Source organism: Bos taurus, chromosome 8 (assembly GCF_002263795.3).
Source record: "Bos taurus isolate L1 Dominette 01449 registration number 42190680 breed Hereford chromosome 8, ARS-UCD2.0, whole genome shotgun sequence".
NCBI classification, from domain to species: domain Eukaryota; kingdom Metazoa; phylum Chordata; class Mammalia; order Artiodactyla; family Bovidae; genus Bos; species Bos taurus.
The window spans coordinates 82,696,643-82,723,076 of NC_037335.1; the positions used below are offsets into that span (position 1 = coordinate 82,696,643).

A 26,434-nucleotide genomic window follows, 5' to 3' on the forward strand; every position below is an offset into this window, starting at 1 on the left:
GGATCTCCTTGCAGTCCAAGTCTTCTCCAAAACCACAGTTCAAAAGCATCAATTCTTCGGCGCGCAGCTTTCTTCACAGTCGAACTCTCACATCCATATATGACCACTGGAAAAACCATAGCCTTGACTAGATGGACCTTTGTTGGCAAAGTAATGTCTCTGCTTTTCAATATGCTGTCTAGGTTGGTCATAACTTTGCTTCCAAGGAGTAAGCGTCTTTTAATTTCATGGCTGCAATCACCATCTGCTTAGGTCTAATGCCTTGTAATACAGACAGTACACTTGGGGATTAAAAGAAAAAAGATCCTATCAAAAGTCTTATAAATGTCTCATACTATTAATCTAAAGATTCCTCCTAGAATCAATATAAATCTAAAACTTTACAGTAAGAAATAAATTGTTGAGGATTGTATATAGTTGACTAGGTCTAGTGTCAATTCATTTTGGCTACTCTAAAAGAAGAAATGCTTCCCTGTAAATGTACCCTCTTATTTGTTATAATCCTAATGTATATCTTTTACAACTTAAAATTATAGCTTTTATTTTACAGAATGTATACTTTATACATGTTTCAATAGTAATTTTAATGATGTATTTTCAAATGTATTTTATAGAGACATTAGAAAAATGAATAATTTCATATTTTTATCAAAATTAAGTCAAAGCAGATATTCATGATATATTGTGCAGCATAGCATATTATTGTGTTTTATAATAATTTTAAATGGAGTATATAATCTATAAAAAATAATGAATTACTATGTTTTATACCTAAAACTAATATAATATTGTAAATGAACTATGCTTCAATTTTTTAAAAAGTAGATATTTATGAAGTCTTTGAAGTGATCCATTTCCACAGTAAACACTTAATTGTGGATAGGTAAGGAGATTATTTTGGCCAAAATATATTAAAATAATTACCACTTGTAGAAATAATATATATTTAGTGTTTTTGATTGAATTAAATAATTTTCATATTCTGAATTTTGTTTTTAATAACAAATATTTCTTTTTCTGACAATAACATTTAAATTTTTTTAATTATATAAATCAGATTAGGATTTAACACAGTTAGCCATGGCCTACCTTTTACCTTTTTAGACCTGTTTAATTCTGAAGGGAGAGAATTTTTCCTCTACTTTTCAACTTTCAATTGGCTGCTCCACATAGGAAACAGCCAAAGGAGAAAGATATATTACTACTCATAAATTGGAATTATTTCAATATTCTCTGATAGATTTAGCTTTCTTAAGTAACCCATGGAGCTTCTCTGGTAGCACAGCTGGTAAAGAATCCGCCTGCAGTGTGGGAGACCTGGGTTTTATCCCTGGTTGGGAAGATCCCCTGGAGGAGGGCATGGCAGCCCACTCCAGTATTCTTGCCTGGAGAATCCCATGGACAGAGGAGCCTGGTAGAGTTGGACATGACCCAAGTGACTTAGCACAGCACAGCACAAGTAACCCCACATTTCCATTCAGTTAATCGCATCATCAAATGGATTTCTTAACTATATATTTACATTATTTAGAAATAATTACTATACTCTTTACACTTACTTTTATTTTTAATAAATACTCCATAAGTTAAATTTGATTATTTTCGTTAAAGTACCATAGTAGACATACCTAACAATATCCAATAATTTATGAAAATAATCATGAACATAGCAGTTACTGTTATAAATTAAACTCAGTGCCAAGCTTTGTAAAATACTTATTAGCAGACATATTTATATTATACAAATACTATGCAAAGTTCTTCTCTTCATAATTTCCTCCTTGACATTATAACCATAAATCTTAAGAAGAAGGAAACCTACATCAGCATCATGGAGTGTAGAGATAATTCCTCAAATCAAATCTTGGATAATTTTGAAGCAACTTTTTAGGGAAAAAAAGTTTACTATCAGTTAGTGGTTTTTATGGAAACTGGGCTTTCTGCTTTCTTCATGTTAAATGATCTCAAAATTTCCTGTTGAATACATACATAGAGTTCCAGCTATTGGCCATTCTGTTCTCTGGTGGAAAGAATGGATTTATTTTGCTTTCCTGAGCTGGCAGTCTTACCTTCTACCGTAATGTTAAGAAGCAATAATATTATCTTTTAAATTCTTAATCCAGCTCATTTTACTGAATTTTTCATTTCTTGACCTTTCATTACTGTTGCTACTTCATACTGTTGCGCCAGTGTCGTACGACTTCCTAGCTTTGACATAAGTGGTAGTAAATGAGTTTGCATCTTATTTCACATAATTTGAAATCTTTTCATCTTGGTCACAGGCCTTGTACTTTGCTTTATAATAAATTATAACTGCCCCTGGAATTGCAACTGCATTATGTCACTATTTTCCTTATATTATCTATTGTAAAAGATACTGTTTTACCACAAAATAGTGACACCAGCTTTTATAACAAGGGCATCAAACTGTTTATTAAACAAATTAGTAAACGAAATTCTGTTTCACAGCCTTGTTTCAGTAAGTGTTAAACTGCCCTACTAAAATGGAAATCTGAACCTATTTTTTTAAATAAAAGATGGAATATTGAGCCCATGTAAGAGAAAAATGCTTTTCTGTTTGCATTATTATCTAAAATAATCAGATTTTAAAGTGCAGAATATTTGTCATAAATTTAAAATTCACATGTCTGATAGCTATGATTGGAAAAGTTGAATTTTCCTGAAGAATATGTAAAACTAATTTAAGAAAAAATGTATCTGGGGTTTGAAATATGAGTTTTATAATACTTCCAGAGTCAGAAAGACCCAGAGTAATCATGTAAATAATTGAAGATTGCCATTGCTTGGCATGATTTCTCCATGACTTCAGAAATTATGGTATATGAGGAGGGCATGTTCCTGGTTGGCCCAGTTCCTTCTCTTTTGGCTTATTCCCTTTATCCCCACATAGACATTACCATCCCTCCTTATAATAATGGACAGTTATTTCTTGGGAATCATCAAAGCTTTTTTATTAGGAACTTTTAAAATTCATCTTATTTTCTTGTGACGTGAAGTAAATGCATCAAATCTCTTTCAAATTTATGTTTAGTGATGAAAATTTTTCTCTCTTTATTAATAATGTTTTAAAATTTAGGAAATGATGTCTTTGAGGAAAGTACTTTCAGCATTACTGACTGATGCAAAGCCCTAGTTCAAACTGACAACCTGGCATTTTGTGATGCCCATCTGAATCACAGTAGATTTTGAAGAAGTCTGTTTCTTTTCATTAGGAATGGTTTGCTTTAAAAATAAAAAATACAATTATTTCTCTTGTTCAGTTTATTTCAATGAAATTAATATAAATTAAAGAGATAAATGATTTAATTTTTAAAAGGAATAAACTAAATGTGCCATCTTAAAAAGGGAGGGGTAACTCAGCATTTTTAAGTCCCTTAAGAGTACAAGCCTCTTTGTGTATGTAAATATTTTGGTTCTCAACTACATTGCATAGTGGCAGGAACATAATAGGTGCTTTGTAAGTATATGTGAAATGAAAGCCATTCCCCAGCCACATTCAATGATATGTACTACTTCAATCCCATTGAACACCTATAAAAGAAAGAATAGTTGTCTTACTGAGAATTACTAATCTGTGTTTTGCAGTATTTGTATGCCTGCAAATTTCTTAAATGGTAGTTTAACTGGGTGTAGAATTCTAGGTTGGTAGGTTTTTTTTCCTCCCTGCATGTTGAAGATGACCTCACTGTCTTCTGGTGGCAGTGATGGTGATACTAGTAGAAGCAATGAGAAGTCTGCCTTTAGTTTGATTATTATTTCTTTGTGGAATAGCTTATCTTTTTTCTCTGTTTATAAGATAGTCTCTCTTCTGTGATATAACAAGGTACAGATTTACTTTTATTTTTCACACTAGAGATTCTCCTTCTTTAGTTTGAAGATTTGTGCCTTCTTATTCTCTGCCATTATATCTTTGGCATTATCTCTTCTATTTTCTCTATTCTATCCTTCTAATATTTTATAAATATGGTTTATCTTCTGACAGGTCTTCTGTCTTTTAATTTTTCTTTCTTGTTTTTCTTTTTTAATCTCTGCACAGCATTCTGAGTAATTTATTCTACGAGTTTATAAACTATCATTGTAAGGCTAGTTAGCCTGCTTCTTAACACATATTTTAAGTTTGTTTCTATATCCTTTTTTTCCAAACCTATATTTCCCTTCTAGAGTTTGTATTTGGTTCTTTCTCAGATCTGGTGTTTTATAATACCTAGTACTTCTTTTATTTTTCTGGACATGCTAATGATTTAAAGTCTCTTTCACATTGCTTTGTAATCTATAATTCCTCAGATACAGATTCTCACATTTATTGTATCTGCCCACTTTCATGTTAGTGGGTTTTGTATGTTCTTTATAATTTTACCTGAGCTCTTCCCCCTGTGCCCCGCCTTAGAATCACAAGCATTCCCTAAACTTAAAAAGTGTTCCTATGTTATGTTTTTGTATTTACCCCTCATTGAGATCTATGGTTTTCACTGATTCTGGGCTAGTTTTTTATGCTGGTTTTTAGCTTAGATTTTCCTTACAATGCAAGTGTGTTCCACAAATCGCACAGGCTGGACATGTTTTCACCAGTGATTCTATCAAGACCAAAAAAGTAGCCTGTTTCTATCCTGTGCCCCAGTTCGGGCTTTCCTAGCTTTAATTTGAAAATTGGATATCCTTTTAATTCCTGCTGTGTTTTTGGTTTGTTGATTGTTTAACTCAGAGAGTTAAATCTTTTCCATTTTCCCTCTACACATGGAGTCCTGCAGTCCGGAACTTAGGACCCATCCTTGGGGGCTGCTGAGCTTCAGCTCCCACCTGCTGCTATGTTACTTTAATTTGGGCATCTAGAGATTTTCCCTTCTTATTTTTGAGCTCAAATATAACTTTATTGTTGTTGTCAAATTGCATCCAATATTTCCCAGGTGGCTCAGTGGTAAAGAATCCACCTGTCAATACAGGAGAGGCCAGAGACCCAGGTTCAATCCCTGGGTCTGGAAGATCCCCTGGAGAAGGGAATGGCTACCCACTCGAGTATTCTTGCCTGGAGAATTCCACAGACAGAGGTGCCTGGCAGGCTACAGTCCATGGGGTCACAAAAGAGTCCATGACTGAACGACTGAGCATGCACACATTTCTCTTTTTTGAAATGAGATGGGGACTTTCCACATATTCACCATATCATTTTATCAGGGAAATTGGAATCATACAGTTTAAAATTATTTTTTCTTGACTCACTATTTTTAACAATTTGTGTTAAGCAAGAAACCCTTAGTCTATAAAATAAGTATGATTCTCTCTGTAATTTCAATGCCCTATGGTAAACATCTTAACAATTACTTCTTGCAACTCAGTAGAGATTGAAGTAGGATTTATGAAAATAGTTTATTTCATTATCATATAAAGATTGTTATTTTAAAAAGTTTGACTACTTATATAAGATTAAATAACTGAAATTCTGCTTAGTAATATTGAGAAAAATTACTAAATTAAAAGTTTTTAAATATCTCATTTTATACCATTATTTACATCACTAATTTATATCCTTATTTAGGAAAGTAGATGCCAGCATGTGTATCAGTAGACCCACAGTCTTGACAGTAGAAACATCATATTACCATTACCTTTAGTATATCTTTAAGAAAGATATATCTTTAGCATATATCTTAATGAAAATAGAAGCATCACATTACTGCTAAATGTAGTATCTTTTTAAAGATCTAACAAGATCTGCCAATGATTATCACTTGGAGAATATGATATGGTTTGTTGGTTTAGTTGCTAAGTTGTGTCTGACTCTTGCAACCCCATGGGCTGTAGCTTGCCAGGCTCCTCTGTCCATGGGATTCTCCAGGCAATAATACTGGAGTGGGTTGCCATTTCCTTCTCCAGGGAATCTTCCCACCCCAGGAATCAAACCCAGGTCTCCTGCATTGCAGGCAGATTCTTTACCGACAGAACTATGAGGGAAGCCCATGAATATGATATACAGGCCTGTAAAGAATATTGGGGAAAAGTAAGACAGACTCCTTATTTGACTAAAAATGAATATTTTTTCAGTTTTTGCTCTCATCCCTTGTTTCAGACACATAAGGAAAAAATGAAGGGCGATATATCAACACGTACAAAGGAATGCCAACCACTAAGTGAAGGCAGCATTTCATTTCCTCTTTACATTTCACACCCTGTAAGCCAGAAGAAGAAAAAAGTCTGCCGAATAGACCAGACCACCTTCATAATTGGAGAAACACCGAAGGGGATCCGCAGGTATGTCGCATGTAATAACACCTGGCTTTGTGAATAGTTCTCAAAAGAAATATAACTACCTAGTTACATACACAAATTATTTGAATTTTAACTACGCTTAGCGTCTGAATATTTCAGGAAAGTCTGAATTTGTACACTTTAAAAAATAAATCCCCAAATTCCCTCGTAATCCAGTGGTTAGAACTCGACACTTGCACTGTGGTGGCCCGGGTTCAATCACTGGTTGGCGAACTAAGATTCCACAAGCTTTGCAGCATGGCGAAAAAAAAATCTGAAGTGTTTCAGTGTTTTAAGAAGGTTAATCCCTGAATTGATAAAAGATGAAATACAGGTAAATGAAATAGGTAAATTTTATATAGGTAAATGAAATACTTCAGTGCATTCTGTTCATTTAGTCGTTGAATATTTATTGAGCACCTGATACGCACTCAGGCATTGTGCTAAGTGCTGAATATACAGTGTCAAAAAAGAGACAAAGCGCTTACAGTACAGTGAGATGAGGTTTGGCATCAAACCATAGAATTTTCAAAAATAAAAAAACTTATAAATAATTATGAAATAGTGTGTTATAGGAAAGAAATGGACAGCTTCCTTTATAGAGAATAGTGGGATCAGGAGGGGCACCACTTCCTTTCTAGCGGGTAGTCAGGGAAGAGCTCGCTACACAAGTGACATGTGAGTTAAGACTTGAAGGATAATCAGGCAAAGAACAGAGTGAGAACTTTCTGAAGAGGGAGGGGCCTTTGAGAGAAGGCTAGTGTACTTAGTGCAGAATAAATCAAGGAGAGAATGGCATGAGATGAAGGGAGAGACATAAATGAGGCTGGAGCATGCAAAGCCTTGTAGACTGTAGAAAAGAATTTGGATTTTGTTCCAACCACAGTAGAAATTGCTGAAGCATGACATGATTTGATGTATTAATGTTTCTAAAAGGGTTTTCCAGCTTCTGCCTGGAAGAGGGCAGAGCAGACTAGGGGAAACCATAAGGAACTAGGTGGTGGTGGTTTGCTAGAGTAGAGTAGTTGCCGGGGAGACAGAGCCAATTGGATAAATTCAGTTCGGTGTTGAACTGGTTGTTGGGAAAGAGAGAAGACAAGTTTACTCCCAATTTTCTGCCTTAAACAACAGATTGGACTCACTGAATAGGGAAAACTAGGAGAGACAAAAGGTTGGAGTGAAAAAAAAATCAAGAGTTCTCTTTCACTCATATTAAATTTGAGGATGTGGGGAAATGTCACATAGGCAGTGGATAATGCTACCCTGAGATTTTGGGACTGGAGATCTAAATTTGGAAGTTATCAGCATAGAGATTAGAAATAGATTACAAATGGTCTTTACAGCCATAGACTGTGTGAGCAGCCTAGGAACAGAACACAGAGAGGAGAGGAGAAGCCCCAGGACTGAGCCTGGAAGGTGACTACGTACTCCTGCTGGGTAGGAGGCCCTGTGTGAGACCCTGAAGTCCAAGAGAAGTGAAGGCTTCAGAAAGGAGGGAACACTGACTTTATTGACTACTGCTGAGGACCAGAAGCAGAAGGGGGAAAGCCCCTGGAGCTGAAGGACTCTGGTCGCCTTCACGTGAGCACTCTAAGTAGGCACATGCCAAGGTGAGGTGGGCAGGCAGTGAAAGGGCAAGCCCCTGGGACTCCTCCTTAAATCTGGATGGGGAAACTGGCAGTAGCTGAAGGGCACTGTGGGATCAAGGGTAGTTTGTTTTTAAGTTGAGAAGATAATATTGGGTTGGCCAAAAAGTTCATTCAGGTTTTTCTGTAAGATTGCCAACCCACGAGAACCTGTTTGTATATCAAGGAAAAAGACCAATAGGGGGAAAAGAGATTATGCCAGGGAAGGTGACAACAGAAAGAGTGAAGTCCTGAAGGCAGAAGAAGGTGGGATCCAGACCACAGGTGAAGGTCTAGCCTTTGAGAGGTACTAAGAGAAAGGGACAACCTAAACAGCATAGTAAAAAGCAGAGACATTACAATGGAGATGGTGTTATGACTAAGTCGGTAGAGTCAAAGCTATGGTTTTTCTAGTAGTCACGTATGGATGTGAGAGTGGACCATAAAGAAGGGTGGGTGCTGAAGAATTGATGCTTTTGATCTGTGGTGTTGGAGAAGACTCCTGAGAGTCCCTTGGACTGCAGGGAGATCCAACCAGTCAATCCTAAAAGAAATCAACCCTGAATATTCACTGGAAGGACTGATGCTGAAGCTAAAGCTTCAGTACTTTGGTCACCTGATTCAGAGAGCCAACTCATTGGAAAATAAGACCCGGATGCTGGGAAAGATTGAAGGCAGGAGGAGAAGGGGACGACAGAGGATGAGATGATTGGATGGCATCACCAACTCAATGGACACGAGTTTGAGCAAGCTCCGGGACATGGTGAAGGACAGGAAAAACTGGCGTGCTGCAGTCCATGGAGCTGCAAAGAGTCGGGTATGACTGAGCAACTGAACAAGAGAAAGGCGTAAAGAAAGGCACAGATACAATGGGTATTTCCTTAATTAATTGATACTGATGCTTTAATTCATCAGTATTGAGGGAGAAAAATTGGAGGAAAGAGAAATTATGAAAGAAGTAATTTATAAAGTAGTAAAGCAAGCTTATGGGGCTAGAATTCCTGAGTGATGTTAAGTCCCTCTTTGAGAGTCATTACAGTAAAACCATCTGTGCAGTTGTACAGACTTCATTCAAGTTTCAATTGCTCATTGCAGACACAGAATAGGGAAACAGCTGAGTTTTACAAGGAGAAGGAGAAGAAAGAAAGGAAGATGAAGGATGTGTGCAAAGAAGTGATTATAAAGTTGAACCTAAACTCAACAAAGGGATGTTGATGATAGTGAAGAAAGCAGAAGAGTCAGCAAATTGGAGGACTTGATGAGATGAAAAGTACAATCCAACACAGTTGTCATGGGGATGATTGAGTAGTTGAACTGGAGCATATGATTGAATTCAGGAATTTGGAAGTTGTGCAGTTAATGGTAATGACATTAGTGGTATGATCTTGGCAATACGGACCTGACATGAAATTGAGTCTTTGGAAGTGAGGTAAAGAAACTAATGGGCCAGGAGTTGGGTGGGACATCCACACGGATACTGATGTTACCAAGAATGATGGCAGAAGATGGGAAAGGAAGCAACGTTAATCCAGGGTCTTGAGTGTCAGTCTCCAGCAGGGAGGAACTAGGAAGTCAGTTAATAAGATGGGGTGGGAGTGAGAATGGTTAAGCTGGATAGCATGAACCTTTAAGATTGGGAGGAGTTTTTAAGAAAAAATAATATGGAAACAGCAGTGGGAAGCTTGAACTCTAAGGCTTAAGGATGGGAGGTATAAGAATTTTGACTGGTGAAAGCTGCATAGGAGGAGGCAGTATCAGGAGCAGACAGAGGGACTCCTTGGGTAGAAGACACAGGAGAGATGGTAGATCATAGCCTGATTCCAGGGGCACCAAGGAATGGTCTGGAAGGATGAGGGATTAGATTAGATCAAGGCTGTAGAGTCCAGGAGGAGGATGAGAAGCCAGTGGTCAGGGTAACTGTGGCGTAGTGACTGAGGTAAGCAGGGAGAGGAGGCAAGCTCCGGTTGGTCCTGATGGCTTCTACAGACAATAGGAAAGTGCTGGTTGCTCTGTATGTTCCAGATGCTTCCCTCAGGGTTTTGGCAACTCCCAGGCAACTGGCCCCTTAGCTCCTCAGGTCCTGGTGTGGCAGATTGGATCACACCCCTGAGCTGCCCACCATTGCCCAGAAAGCTGAACATCCCACACTGCTGCAGCATTGCAGCTCCTCACAGACATATTTACAGCAGTGATTTGGAGTAAAGTTGGGGCAGTTTTGTATGGGCAATTGTTTAGTTAGAAGGCCAACTATATACATTTTTACCAGTCTTTGAGAAGCAAAAGCATCTTATCCCCTTTGGCACTGTATATAAAAATAAAAGTATTGGGACTGCCCTGGTAGTCTAGTGGTTAAGACTCCACACTTGCACTGCAGAAGGCCTGGGTTCAAACCCTGGTGGGGGAACTAAGATCCTGTATGCCTCGCAACATGGCCAAAAAATTAAAAGAAAGGAAGGAAGGAAGGAAGAAAGAATTAACAATGATTATTTTTTACCTGTTTTTTTTTCTCTATCTTAGCCTCAGGATAAATGTCTCATGCTAAATAAAAAGGTGAAGGGTGTCTAATATTAGAATGCCAACATCTGAGCTAGGGATCAGTGCCCAAACTCTTTTCTGTTAACCATCCTACTCTATGTGAGTCAAGAATTTATACCATGATGCAGTCCCGTGGATCATCTGAATGAAGTTTCAGTCCTACCTTCACTTCAGAAAGTTCAGGCAGAAACAGCATGGTTTTTAGTTGTGTTTCCACCCCTTCTCCTTCAGTTCCTCAAGAACAAGGGAGAGGAATTGAATTTTTCCACAGCTACTTACTCTTCATCTACTTGCTGAAAGACAAAGATACCCAACTTTGATTTCTTCCCCCACCCACACCCCTTTCCCTATGTGGGTTATGAGTGTCTACAAAATTTTCATCACAAAGTGGCTAGCTTGTATCCCCTGGTTGTACCTTGCAGTCATTAAATATTTAAAGAAAACTCTTTTAAAGACCGAGAATTATGAAAGCAAGTTTAGAAAGCGAAAATAAAATGAACTGTAATCATAACTGATCCTGTAAAGGGTAATCACACAGCCCGGTATCCTGGTGTAACACTCAGACAGAATAAGGTCAGAAGCACCTCTCCTCCCAGAGCTAACAGAAGCACGGGGTCACAGGTGAGGTCAGCACAGCAAAGGGGAACATACTTTGGCAACTGCTGATACACCAACAAGTCTCGGATAAGCAAAAGACATTAGCCTGTAACTTTGCCAATAACTTAATCTTCACAGCACAAATATTTCTTAGAAAGGCCATGAAAATGGATTCAGAAGTGATTAATAAACAAAATAATGATATGTCATTACTTCCTGTAAGGTTGAGACTGGAACCTCTTAAGAACATACTTGATGCTTTACAACAGGGACATTGGCCATACCCAGGACAGAAATTTGGAAATTTGTTTTTGTGTTATTGTAAATATTCTCTTGGCAATGAGAGTGACTGTTGATCAGGCATAGCTAGTGCCTGGATTTGGAAACAAGTAACAGGACCAGTGTGGTGAGGACTAGAAGCCAGCGTGCTCATCTGAAACTACAAAAGAAAGTCCTGAGTATATGGTATGGATTGCCGCTAAAATCAAAGGAAACACAAACTTTATACACCCTGGTCTCAGTGGCAAAAATGAGAGTGGCTTTAAGTAAAGCTCCTGTTTATGTACATTTAAAAAATCACTTTTTTTTTACCCTCAGGATTCTCTGTTGTGTACAGAATGAAATTCAAACTTCTGAAATTGGCATACAGACCCCTCATGATTTTCATCCTCTTCCTTGGCAGTTCCTCCTGCCCCTCTGTCCACCACGTCTTCTTGGAACTGGGCCTGTGCATATTCCCTCTCTCTGCAGGAGGCTTCTTGGCTCATCTTTACCTGACTGGCTTGAGGTGACAGCAGCAAAGCCATCCCTGCTATCCAGCCCACTACCAGTCACTGGCTTAGACACCCCTTTTGTGGATGCCACAGGGTATCATATTTACCTTCATCATAGGATTTATCCCTCCCTTCTGGTTTGATCTTCATGTATCTGTCTCTGCCAACCAGACTATAAACTCCTTGAAGACAGGGAACTGGGATTTGTTGACTGTTGTATAGTTTCTCTTACACTGCCTTGCAGATAAGAGAGTTCTATAAATATTTTTTCAGTCAATAAATTGAAGTTTTAAGGAAATATTATATAAAAATAGATGTAAGTCTTCAATTTGGGGACTTTTAAACATTTGCTGCAGCATCATCTGTAGCTTTTGTTTATAAAAACATTTATAAACAGTGAGCTTTCCTGATTCATGGCCTAAACTCAGCATCAGCAAAGGAAAACCTTCTTAGTCTGCCTGGGCGGAATACCACAGGCTGCAGCTTAAAAGACAGAAATATGTTTCTCACAGTACTGAAGCCTGGGAAGTCCCGAGATCAGGGTGCCAGCTGATTGGATTCCTGGTAAGAGCTTTCTTCCTGGCTTACAGATGGCCACCTTCTCACTGTGTCCTCCTATGGCAGAGAGAGCTCACTGGTGACTTTTTTCCCCCTAAAATTTCATTTATTTATTAATTTTTGGCCGTACTGAGTCTTTGTTGCTGCGTGCAGGCTCTCTCTAGTTGCTGTGCATGAGCCTCTCCTCGCGGGGGTGTCTCTTGTGGCGGAGCACAGGCTTCTCCTCGCGGAAGCGTCTCTTGTGGCGGAGCACAGGCTTCTCCTCGCGGAAGCGTCTCTTGTGGCGGAGCACAGGCTTCTCCTCGCGGAAGCGTCTCTTGTGGCGGAGCACAGACTTCTCCTCGCAGGGGCGTCTCTTGTGGCGGAGCACAGGCTCTGGAGCACAGCCTCAGTAGTTATGGCACACAGGTTTAGTTGCTCCACGGCATGTGGAATCTTCCCAGACCAGGGATTGAACCTGTGACTCCTGCATTGGCAGCCGATTCTTTACCAGTGGACCACCAGAGAAGTCTTCTGGTGACTTTATGACCTCTTTTAACCTTAATTACCTCCTAAAGGCCCCCATCTCCAAATACAGTCACATTGGGGTTTAGGGCTTCAAAATATGGATTTGAGGTGGGTGGCGCAGTTCAGTCTATAGAACCCTTACCTGGGGAAAGGAGCAGAGTCTAGTGCCCAGGGTTCCTAAACAAGCTTTCCACTTCCATCTTTATTAGGGTTTCAGAAGACACAGTTCTTCAACGGCTTTTATTAATATCTGACGCTAACTCTGAAACTCATTTCTTCAGATACCATCTGACATTAGTTACCTATACTGAAGGGCAGATCCATCAGATCAAAACAGAAAGAATCTAGACTTATCAGTTTAGAACTTCCCTTTGTGTGTGTGTGCGTGTGTGTGTGTGTATGTTATTCGCTCAGTCGTGTCCGACTCTTGTGACCCCATGGACTGTGGCCCGCCAGGCTTCTCTGTCTATGGGATTCTCCAGGCAAGAATACTGGAGTGGATTGCCATTCCCTTCTCCAGAGGAACTTCCCAACCCAGGGATCAAACCCCGGTCTCCTAGAACTTCCCTTTAGGCTCATCAAACAGGCATGTGAAATTTCTATATTGTATTTGTGGAAGAAAGAGAAAAAAGGATATAGAAGAGAAAAATTCTTAAAAACTATTAATTTTTGAGCATTTTCTCTTTTCTATTTATTGATACCCTCTTTGACAATTTTATTTCATGTATCTTGTGTGCAATATAGATTTTCAAACATTATATAAATTATAATTCTGCTGTAAGTCATAAATTGTCTGATTGGAAGAGCAGCATGCTGGGATCATACAATTCCCAAGAAATACCTGATAATAAAAGTCAGAATAACTTAAAAAGTTGGTAATTTCATGAACTAAAATACTTTTTTTCAGTAGTGTAAGGGAAGAGTTCACATTCTCTTAAGTACAAAATGTATGTTCATTGTGATATTAAGATAATATATGCTAATGAATACATTTACATAGCTTTGTTGCTACATAGCATAACACTGATGACAAGTTCTTTACAAATAAAATATAGTAAAAATAACCATTGGATTTGTTCATTAAATCTTCAGAAAACAATTTGAAGAAATGGCTTCTTATTTTAAGTTGTCTTCTGTAAAGGAATTTGCTAAACGTGTAACTAACGCCACATCAGAAGAACGACAGAAAATGCTAAGAGACTTTTATACTTCTCAGTATCCAGAGGTAAGAGAATTTTTTGTGGATTCTCCCTCAGAATGCACTAAGTCTGCCTCTGAGAAAGGAGAGAGAGTCGAGAATAAGTCTGAAAAAAGACAATCTCTTATGAAAGAGCAGCCATCAGATTCTGAAACTTTGTCATTTAAAAATTCTACCAAAAAAATTTCTCCAATTTTCAGCCCCAGCATATGTAAAAAAAAATCAATTAAGTTTCAAAATCACAGTTCCTGTAAAAAAAAGGTGCTTTCCAATGATGTAGAAACTAAGAAATTACCTATAAGCTGTACCCAAGAGACTGACGGTGGGGAACGCAGCCAAGCATCCGAAGGTACTGCAGCATCCTGTTCCCTGAACAGTAAGTCTGGAGCAGATGAATTGGGAAAATTGGAAAATGCCGGGAAAGGCCAACAGGATCTCACCAGTTTGGGTATTTCAAGAAATGGACCCATCTTCCAAGTGGAAAACAAAACAATAGAAAATCCAGTGTTAGAAGACACTTCTGTGGTAGGCTTACTTGGTGACACCTCTATTCTTGATGACCTCTTTAAAAGTCATGAGAATAGTCCCACACAGCTGCCAAAGAAGGTTCTTTCTGGGTCCATAGAAAAAGCGAAACAGAGACCAAAAGATTTCTGGGACATCTTGAATGACCAAAATGACGACAGTCTTAGTAAACTCACCGACTTGGCAGTAATAGAGACTCTCTGTGAAAAAGTGCCTTTTGCTGCATCTTCCAAAAGGAAGGAGGATCTTGAAGCTTCTCTTTGGAAATCAAATGAGAAATTTTTGTGGAAAAAATTTAACTCAAGTGATACAGATGAAAGCACAGCTAATACACAAGAGTGATACATTAACATATAGACGAATTACTACAACCAATGAATTTCTGCTATCAATGTTTAGAACTCTGTATTCCACACTAATTATGTTACAAAGTTGTCAATATATATTTTTAATAAACCCTCGCTCTGGAATTTTTTTTAAGTCTCAAATGTTAACCATGTGTTAGTTTTCCTTGATAGCTGATTTGATCTTTAAAAAATATATATGATAGTATTATAATATAAACCTCTATTATGAAATGGAAAAGATCCTAGATTTGTTACTAGGAAACCTGGGGCATCTCTCATTATAATTATGTGACCTTAGATAAGTCATTTAGGCTAGTGTGCAGCCATTTCCTCATAATGAAAGATGAAGGGCTTGAAATTAGTAAACATGAGTATCTTCCAGTTTAAAAACACTTTGTTTCATTCTCCTAGATTCCATTAAGTCATAGAACCAAATTATGCTTACCCCCCCAAAATATCAAGTGTACATTAATGAGTTTCTTTCTTACTAGCATTTGGAAGATTATTGTTTTCCTTTTCCCTCAGTATCATGTGCTACCATTATGAAATTATTTATACAAAAGTAATAATGAGTACTAAATACATGATGTATATTAAAATAGTAAGCTCATAACTGCTCAAAAGCAAAGAGTTAATGTTGTATAACTTTACTGTCAATATATGATGTATGATGCTAAAGTAATATAATTATTATCATTAGCCACAGAACACCAGTGCCTCAACTTTTATGCAAGTATATAAAACTTGGTATAGTACTTTTGTATTTCTCTTTGGTATGAATAAATGAGTAAACATTTGATTTTATTTAAAACTTTTACATTTTGTTGAATTTAACATGTTTTATAACCAATGAAATGTGCTTGTTGTTGAATTCACTTGTTTGGAAACATTCACTCAGCCCCTGTGTGTACTGTGCTGTGAGCACTAGATGTACAGGTGAGGCACTGCTACCAGTAAAACAAAGGAAACCATATCTATGAAGAGTCATGTCTGTAAAGCCCCTGGCACATAGGAGCGGATCCGAGCCTTCTACTGACCCACGCACAGATGCTCTGTGGCAACTTTCCATCAGTTGAACTTGCAGGGCTATGATGGGAGGAAGTGTCCAGGAAATAGCAGTGAGCCAGGAAATGGTGGTGCTCAGAGAACACTGAATTGTTCCTGTACTGGGGGGAGAGGCCCTTCGGAGTACCCAGCCATTGTAGTGTCAAGCTACTGCTCAGAAATGACAAAAAGAAAAAAAGAAAAACCTTTTCTCAGGGGACCGAATGGCCATTGAATGGCCTGACTCTCTAGGGCAGTGTTGAGAGCTATGAAATATATTTTACTTCGTGACCCAGTACATATGTGTTATATATATATATGAGTGAAATAAAATGTTTATGAAATATTTACCCTTAAGGCATGCAACATACTTTGATATTTTCTCTTCTGTTGTAATTTTGGTCTTGTATATGTATGTTTTTTTAATGTTTTCATAACCCACTAAATTGATTTCATGATCGCTAATGATTGGTAACCACAGTTTAAAAATTCAGTTTTAGGTTATATAGACTTAGTTGGGTTTTTTTCTTTTTTCTTTTTTGCTACTTGCAGTAGAATTATATCCAGACTTAATAGATGCTACATTTCACCACCAAGAGCTTGCTGCAAAATGAATGTGCTGTGCAGTCTGTGGTAGACTTAATATATAAATATTGGTAGACTGATGTGGGATCAGCTCTACCAGGACCTCAGAAAGAAAATAGCTACCTCTTCAACTCAGCTTATATATCAGACAGTAGAGTATATATATCAGTCATTTTAATAAAAATATATTTTTCATAAAATCAGGTATTTTTTAATTTTTTTATAGACTTGACCTTAGAAACATAAAATGATGTTCATACAAATATTAGCTCTGTACTCTTCAAATATAGTGAAATGCTATTAAACGAGATTTTTATCAATCGTGGTCAAAATGGGAGTAAAAATACAGACTTGGAGTTAAGCAATGAGTTTCCAACAGTTGTCAGTGAAATGTTTTGTCATAATTATCATGTAGGAACGGTATGCCAAGCAGAGGATGAGGTTCAGTGTGGAAAGGAGCCAGTCAGAACATTCCAGAAGGGTAACTGTAAAGGTTGACTCTCCTTGCCATGGAGCAGTGAGAAAATTTGGTTCAACCATTGATGAGTATGGGAACAGACAATATAACAACAGTCCTTCCTTCCTACTCCACTGGTGGTGTGCTACCAAGTTCTGCCAACTAAGTAGGTGACCACAGGCAAATCCCAGGGCTTCTTTCAGCCTCTTTAAATTAGAGATGGACTGAATCAGTGGTGGGTCAAGCATTTTTTTTTTAAGCAATTGAAGTCCACTGTAAGTAGAAGACAATTATAACAATTAAACATTATAACATCAATTATAACAATTAAAATGGAGGTCCTTTGATTCAAGGAGCACTACTGTGGCTCCATGGAGTATTAGTTTGAAAAGGAATAAGATCATTGCTAAAAAAACCTTCCAACTTCAAGTTTCCATGATTCTATTTGCCACAATCTGTATTTTTTTACTTCTCTTTAAAGCAATGACAGTTTCTGGCTGCTAGCACTCAACACACAGTTGTCATTATTGGAAACTGAGGCAAGATACTGTGAAATCTTTGCACTTGAATTCCTCAGAGGTCCCTTCAAGCCCTGAAACCACTTAGTTGGGTAAATTAACGTCCTCTACAAGCAGTGAAGCTGCCCCTATGTGTACAAGGTGACAGAACCTTAGTTTGCAGAGATGAGTTGGTAATAAACTTTTCACCAATCCATAGAATATGAGAAAGCCAAGGGAAGTATATAGTTGTTTTTAACATTGATTATGCAGTTTTAAGATTCTGAAGTTATTCTTCCTTTATGATACAAAATAATCTCACAAAATGATATAGTTTTTCACCTATTTCATTGTCTTTACTTGATGTAAAAGTTGCTAACCATATGTCAGTTCCCCAAAATTTTGACATTTACTGATCTTCAAAATCTGAAAGAATGGATTCAATGCCTTCCTCAAAGGTCGTTTTTCATGTGTGAGGCAACTGAGCTCCACAGTCACTGTGTCATAAATCCATTTAACAGTGGATTGGGGATCTACTGAAGATGTCAGTGAACCTGAGATACTATAAGATGCATCCGCCATCAAGCCCAGAGTGCAAAGCACTTTTTAGGCTCCTCACCTAATTCTGATTTAATCATCGTTGATGTGAACTTTCCCAGTTCTATCCCCACCTTCTTTTGCAAAACATGCTTTACCCAGAACTTTCTGAAAGGCCTTAAAGGAAAGGCTCGTAAGCTCAGGAACCGGTCTTAGCCCTGGTGACACTGCGTCTGCCCTGGGTGACAGCCCCATACACTGCCCTTGCCCCACCCCTCTCCCTTGCTGGTTCCACATGGTGTTTGTGGCAGGTGGAAAGGACACTGCACTTTTTCTTTGTTAAAGATCAACCATAGGATCTTGACTTACAGGATCTTGCAGAGTGTTAAGTGACTGCAGCCATAAAATTAAAAGACACTTAATTCTTGGGAGGAAAGTTATGACCAACCTAGACAGCATATTAAAAAGCAGAGACATTACTTTGCCAACAAAGGTTCATCTACTCAAGACTATGGTTTTTCCTGTGGTCATGTATGGATGTGAGAATTGGACTGTGAAGAAAGCTGAGCGCCGAAGAATTGATGCTTTTGAACTGTGGTGTTGGAGACGACTCTTGGGAGTCCCTTGGACTGCAAGGAGATCCAACCAGTCCATCCTAAAGAAAATCAGTCCTGGATGTTCATTGGAAGGACTGATGCTGAAGCTGAAACTCCAGTACTTTGGCCACCTGATGTGAAGAGCTGACTCATTTGAAAAGACCCTGATGTTGGGAAAGATTGAAGGCAGGAGAAGGGGACGACAGAGGACGAGATGGTTAGATCGTATCACTGTCTCAATGGACATGAGTTTGGGTAAACTCCGGGAGTTGGTGATGGACAGGGAGGCCTAGTGTGCTGCGATTCATGGGGTCGCAAAGAGTCGGACACAACTGAGTGACTGAACTGATATCTTTTAAACTTTGGATTTTTCTTTAGTTTTTGTAAAGTGAGACGTTCCTCTGGACTGAAAGATGGACTTCAAAAGAGGCTTCATTAAGCTAATCTGTATATATTTTCCTTTTTCCTAAAACTATTACGAAAGTACTGATAAAAACAACAGAAAAAATCTTCATTTCTCAAAACATAAATGTCAACATGTAGTCATGGGAACTTCTGATCTTACGTGATCAGCGTCCACCCATGTTGCTCACCTGCCAGTGCCCTCACTGTGCTTGCCACACTCAACTGTCTCACTGGGGGCGCACTCACTGCCTTCCAGACCCAGCGCCAGTGTCGCAAATGGTCTCCCTTTAGCACTGCCTAGCAAAACCCTAGGGTTTTCCCAGGTCAGTTCCTACCTGCCCCCAGCAAGCATCCTGTTCACCAGTATCAATGGAGCCCCCAGTGCCCTGCCCAGCAACCTAATATATTCCCCTCCTCAATCAGTTTTCCCCAGTCTCCCCAAACACTTCATCCAACTGCATCTCAGGCTTCTTAACTCCCCAATTTCCCTGGTTAGTTCACATATTGGGAAATGCCACCAGTGAATGAGCTCTGAATGTCATACTCGGGAGACTGCAGAGGTCATATCACGAGGCAAGTCATACCCAGAGGCAGCAATTCACTGACCAGCCAGGAAAAAGGCAAAACTGACCAGTTAGTGGGGCCTTTGCAGAGGTGCCATTTACTGCCTGAAATGTCCCAGAGCTGCCACATTGCCCTGAAAGGCATAACAACTCCTGTAGTCCTAAAAGACCCCACAGGGCTCAGCCTGTGTGTGGGAAATGTTTGGGGGGTGGCAGGCAGGTCTCAGGAACCTTGAAGTGTCCCCTAGGAAAGTGTGTAAGGGAAGAAGACCCACCAAGGAACTCAAGCACAAATAAAGGGTGCTCTCAAGCACAAATAAAGGGTGCTCTCTTGAGTGGTGGAAAAGGTAAGATTCCTAAGTGCGAAACAGGGAAGAAGCATGTGTTGAGCTGGAGTGATAACAACAGATCACCCCCCATATTCTGGGATCAGGTTGGTGGCCAGGCCTGAAAAAACTGGAAGGCCAAAACATCATTTCTTCCCTTGGCCTTTAAAACCTCAAATCAGCAGGAATGGTGGGACTAGGACAGAAGTTGGAGCTTTGGATTGCCAAACATAAAAAATGCTTTTGACGACTAACCTAACCTCAAAAATAGGCAAAAAGGCTGGGTAGGGGACAAGGGAGAGACTGAGAGTTGAATGTCAATGACTGTAAGTCCTGAATGTCAGAGAACTGGCAGCACCACGCAGGGACTTCCCTCTCTGGGTAAGGGAGTTGCCGTTGGGCTTTCCCCCCTAGCCTGTTACTCTCTGCTAGGACCCCTGTCCCCAGCCCGCCCCCGCCCCCGCCCCGGCTTCTCGGGCGCTGCACGCCTTTTCCCCCAGAGCGCCATCGGGGAATCCACCTCGCTCCCGGTTCCGCCTTCCTCTCTCTCGTGGCAGGCATATATTAGACACTTTGGAGAAATCGGTCCAAGTAAAGTAAAGCTCATCTGAATTTTCCTCAGCGAGTTTCCAGGCCACCCGCCGCTGCTGAGGGTCGTCAGTAGAAGCCTCTGCTGCGGTGCCATACAACCCGAGCCCTCGCAAGAAGGGGGTGTCATCCGCCAAATTAGGTTTACCTTCTCCCTTTGGGGAAAAAAAGAATTAAATTATGTTTTGGCTGTATTGATGGAAAACATGAAAAGCAAACTCCGGGGCCTCATGCCTCAAGGGCACTTGATCTCCCGTTAGCTGCAAACAAGAAAGTCCGCGAGCCCCTCTGTGAGCAGCAAGCATTGGGTTGCCGATCTCCACCGGGCCCTGGAATCCCGTCCACCGTGAAAAGTGAAGCAAGGAAGGTGGAGGCGGTGCCCTTTGGAGTGGTGGTGGGGGTATCCTGCTTCCCCTCGAGATTCCGGGCGCCGCGAGCTCGTGATAATCCCCAACCCTAGTTTGGGGAACCCGCAGGGGCTTGCGATCCAGCCAGGGACAGTCGGAGGTGGGGGTCCCCTCGGTGCGCACAGCCCGCGATCGCCCCTCAAGCAGACACTGCTTGGCTCAGAACACACACCTGCGGGCTCAGAACTCGGTGAGTAGTGAAAGGTTAGACACCCGCCCACCCGTGGGCCGTGCGGAGACTGGGGGAATCGAGCCGAGAGGGGGGCCCCTTCCCTCCGCCCGCGCGCGTCCCGCCCTGGCCGTGGAGGGCGCGAGGCCGCCGGGTGTGAACGGCGAAGGTTTCTGCGGTCTGGCCGGCGGCCGGCTGGAACACCAGCCTCAATTGGATCCCCAGCGCCTCTAACGGGAGGTCACGGGAAGCAGGAGGACGGGGGTGCCGGGTAGGTGGGCGGAATGCGAGCTCTGACTGAGGACCGCGAGGTACGGAGGGCGCTAGGAGGGAAGCCAGCCGGCCAGATGGAACTCCTCTTGGCGGGTCCCGAGCTCGGTGCCTGCGAGCGCCCCTGGGCGGCATGGCGGGGCACACCCGACGGCGGCGGAGCCGACGGTCCGGAAAGGAAATCGGGCTTAACACCTCCTTGCACAGCACCTAGATTCCGGCCAGCTGCGCCGGGAAGCGGGCCCCCCACGTGCAAAACTGCTCCACCTCCTACCCTAATTCCACCGCGGCGCTCACAGCCGCCTCTGCGCCTGCAGCTTCTGTCTCCAGTCCCAGACCGCACGTGTCGCACCCCCGCACCTCCCAGCCCCCGCCCAAGATCTTCCCTGCTGCTGCGCTCCCTCCCTTCCATCTTCCTCCCGCCATCCAAGCCCGGCCCTTGGCCAAGGGCCCGTTCCCAGCCTAGAGTCCTAGAGAAATTTTCTCCGAAATAATGTCTCTCACTGCCAAGGGTCCGAGGTCCCGCCCCTCCACCTCCCATCTGGATGCCTGCAGACTTCTCTTTGGATTTCTAGTCTTGCTTCTTCTCCCTCCCTAATCCATTTTCCAAACTGCTTCCAAGAGCGCGTTGAAACCCAAGGGGACCCCGGTGGTGGTAAACCTCGTATTTCCTCTGTTAAACAAACTTAAGGGTGCTTGGGCTGAGAAATGAAGGTTCTGAGGGCTTCGGTTCTCATTCACTGAGCACTTACTATGTCAATTCGTTAAGCATTTCAAGTGCATATTCTCATTTGAATGTCCAAGAACTAGGAATTATTAAGTATTATTATCTATTATTATCATCTCTTATTATGAAGGAAGAAACTGCAACAGAGGATCGCACAGCTTGTGGGTAGCAGAGGCACTTGGAGCCAGGCAGTCCTGCACCGCCCCCACCCCCACCACACTGCCGCCCCCAGTCTTTTCCTCCACCACTGCAGAAAGCCCTGACCCTCCTAACAGGGATGGAGTGACCCTGAGCACCAGCTGTGTCCTAGAGGCTGGGTGGCAGCAGTACTAAGTGGATAGGGCAGGCAGATGTTAGTGGCTTAGGGGTCTGAGTTTCTGGAAGAAACTCAGTTTCTCAGAGGAGTCTCCACTTTTGACTCCTCTTCCTCACACTCACCTACCATCCTTAGGCTGCTCCTCTTACCTGGCAGCATGCTGGAGACAACACAGCTGTCTAATCCAATCCCCAAAGCAGACTTCTGCCATTCTCCTCACTGTCCACAAACACAGGCTCGAGAACCCTCCATCTCCAACACACACCCGTCCACCTCACAACCTGCTTCACACCCCCATCTTCCACCCTCCACCCCCTCTCATCCCAGCCCAGGCAAGCATCAGCCTCTGGCCAGTTCCTTTGCACAGTGAATGACACCAGCTCTGGGAATCTGAAAGTGGCTCAGTTGTGTAGAATTCTTTGCAGCCCCATGGACTATAGCCCTGCCAGGCTTCTCTGTCTGTGGAATTCTCCAGGCAAGAATACTGGTTGGGACGACCCAGAGGGATAGTATGGGGAGGGAGGAGGGAGGAGGGTTCAGGATGGGGAACACGTGTATACCTGTGGTGGATTCATGTTGATATATGGCAAAACCAATACAATATTGTAAAGTTAAAAAATAAATATAATAAATTATAAAAAAAAAAAAAAAAAGAATACTGGAGTCGGTAGTCCTGCCCTTCTCCAGGGGTCTTCACAACCTAGAGATCAAACCCAGGTCTCCCGCATTGCAGGTAGATTCTTGACCGTCTGAGCCACCAGGGAAGCCCTTTGTCCTGGGAGAGGGTGGGAATTCTATCATTAACCAGTGGCTGGGAAAACAAGTGTCAGCACCACTTCCCTTTCCAAGAGCCACACGGCACCACAAGTGTCCCTAGCCTCCACTTCTTATCTAGGAATTAAGGTGATTCCTCCCCACCGGACCTTCTATAACCTAGATAAGATGGACAGACATTCAGAGATAGTAAACAGGGGCCATCTGATTAGCATTTGCTCATGTGAATCCCCGATTTTAATTTCTGTGAACTTGCCTGTTATGTAATACTTTTGCTTTCTTTTTGGAGATATATGTATTCTAATTTCTGTATTACATGTCCTACTAATGGCTTTATTGCTTTTTTATATAATTTTAAATTATTTTTTCTGTATAGATTCATAATATAAAATTAAAAGGGTAAAAAAGAGCAATTTCTCTCATCACCCAGGGGCAAGCTCTGCCGTCTTCACTGTTACCTGCAGAGTTGCCACTATTGTGGGTCTCTTTTGGAAATCGTCCACACATTTATAAACATGCCTCATTTCTTTTTACCTGGATACCTCTGTGTTTGCACCTAAAGAGAAAGTGAAGTCGCTCAGTCGTATCCGACTCTTTGCGACCCCATGGACTGTAGCCTATCAGGCTTCTCCATCCATGGGATTTTCCAGGCAAGAATACTGGAGTGGGTTGCCATTTCCTTCTCCAGGAGATCTTCCCGATCCAGGGATTGAACCCAGGCCTTCCTCATTGTAGGCAGACACTTTACCGTCTGAGCCACAACATATAGTAATTGATGCTTTGAAAAAAAAATCAGCAGAGTTTCAGAATGAAGGGCTGAGATTCTCAACATGCCCATGGTTCAAACTATTAATCAAATGGCAAATGGCAAGAATGAGGAAGCATCTCCCTCAGATAGAGACTGAAAGATTTCCCTAATAACCTCTGGTTGCAGAACAAGAAATGCAGGACAATGTGAAATGTGCAAGATTAGACTTAATCACGATGGGAGGAGTTGCTGGGTGCTAGAATCTATCACTGCAGTAACCACATGTTTGAAGAACCTGGCTGTTGATCAGATGAAGGAGTAACCAGGCAACATAACCGAGCAAGAGTGGCCTTCTCTTTCTCAAGATAGGTTTAAAATTTTTTCTGGGGAGGGGTGTTTTAATATCAGTTTTATCTGCCAGAGACTATCTGAGTCTCAGGTGTCCTGAACACTAATTGCTCCTAGAAATGAACTGAGGCAACCACCTATAAAGTCGCTAACTATTGCTGCAGTAACCAGTCTGATTCAGCTCCTCTAGTCCAGTGACTTCATAAAGAGAGGCCGTGCAGCATACCTCATGCCATCCCAAAGATTTGCATTCCCTGGTCAAGGTCCCTGTCTCGTTACTTTTTCCTCCATCCTTTGGGGGAGGCAGTGGTGATCAGGAAGAGGAAAAGGTGTAACCAGAGTGGATGAAGTGAAGTCAGGGACTCAGATTGTTTAAAATCTGCCTGATCAGTCCCAATGTCATTAGGAAAGTACACATTTTGCTTTCCTAGATGGGACAAGGTGGCATGACGTCACGCAGCAGAGCTCCCTTAACTTGAAGGCTGTGCCCCTGGATGTCCTGTACCTCTCTATCAATCTCTTCTTAGTCTCCTTGGTGGGCTCCCACTTCTCAGCTGCCCTTGTGCTTCCTAGGACGCTGCCTTCAGAGTAGGGTTAGTCTCACACCACACAATCCCCATTCATTTTTAGGCTTCTAATTAATCTATTTGGAGGTGATTGTAAGTCTTCAGCACAACTCCGACTTCTCTTCTGAGTTTCAGACTCACATCCAATTGCTTTGGTGTAAGCACACTGCCTTGGGTGATCTATGGGCACCTCACACACATATCCAGAGTGAAATTCTTTAACGCTCTACTCGTTCTTCTCCCAAATCAATGATCGTACTTGATCTCGACCTTATTACCCACATGGCAGCACCATCTTTTTCACTGGATGCGTCCATTTCTCTCACTCACTGTTTATTCAGTAATCAAGTCTTCCAAAGTTTACCTCTTAAATATTTCTAGTATTCCTTCTTAAGGTTTGTTTTTAATTTAAATTTTGATAGATGCTATCTTCCATTGGTTCAAGTGGGCCTTAGAAAGCATCACTACGAACAAAGCTAGTGGAGGTGATGGAATTCCAGTTGAGCTATTCCAAATCCTGAAAGATGATGCTGTGAAAGGGCTGCACTCAATATGCCAGCAAATTTGGAAAACTCAGCAGTGGCCACAGGACTGGAAAAGGTCAGTTTTCATTCCAATCCCAAAGAAAGGCAATGCCAAAGAATGCTCAAACTACTGCACAATTGCACTCATCTCACACGCTAGTACAGTAATGCTCAAAATTCTCCATGCCAGGCTTCAGCAATACGTGAACCTTGAACTTCCTGATGTTCAAGCTGGTTTTCGAAAAGGCAGAGGAATCAGAGATCAAATTGCCAACATCCGCTGGATCATGGAAAAAGCAAGAGAGTTCCAGAAAAACATCTATTTCTGCTTTATTGACTATGCCAAAGCCTTTGACTGTGTGGATCACAATAAACTGTGGAAAATTCTGAAAGAGATGGGAATATCAGACCACCTGATCTGCCTCTTGAGAAATTTGTATGCAGGTCAGGAAGCAACAGTTGGAACTGGACATGGAACAACAGACGGGTTCCAAATAGGAAAAGGAGTCTGTCAAGGCTGTATATTGTCACCCTGTCTATTTAACTTACATGCAGAGTACATCATGAGAAACGCTGGACTGGAAGAAACACAAGTTGGAATCAAGATTGCCGGGAGAAATATCAATAACCTCAGATATGCAGATGACATCACCCTTATGGCAGAAAGTGAAGAGGAACTCAAAAGCCTCTTGATGAAGGTGAAAGTGGAGAGTGAAAAAGTTGGCTTAAAGCTCAACATTCAGAAAACGAAGATCATGGCATCTGGTCCCATCAGTTCATGGGAAATAGATGGGGAAACAGTGGAAACAGTGTCAGACTTTTTTTTTGGGGGGGGGGGCTCCAAAATCACTGCAGATGGTGATTGCAGCCATGAAATTAAATGACGCTTACTCCTTGGAAGGAAAGTTATGACCAACCTAGATAGTATATTGAAAAGCAAAGATATTACTTTGCCAACAAAGGTCCGTCTAGTCAAAGCTATGGTTTTTCCAGTGGTCATGTATGGATGTGAGAGTTGGACAGTGAAGAAAGCTGAGTGCCGAAGAATTGATGCTTTT

The 26,434-nt window shown here is 41.3% G+C and overlaps 1 protein-coding gene across 2 annotated transcripts in view; it reads left to right on the plus strand.

Annotated features, from left to right (window-relative positions):
• The window catches only part of ERCC6L2 (ERCC excision repair 6 like 2), a 155,015-nt gene extending 138,692 nt beyond the window's left edge, over positions 1-16,323 (plus strand). The window contains exons 18-19 of one of the 2 annotated variants that reach the window (XM_005210398.5): positions 6,086-6,267; positions 13,952-16,323. In XM_005210398.5, coding sequence (XP_005210455.2) covers positions 6,086-6,267; positions 13,952-14,924 — 1,155 coding nt within the window. In that variant the 3' untranslated portion in view covers positions 14,925-16,323. 2 annotated transcript variants of the gene reach the window in all.
• Positions 16,324-26,434: the final 10,111 nt, after the last annotated feature.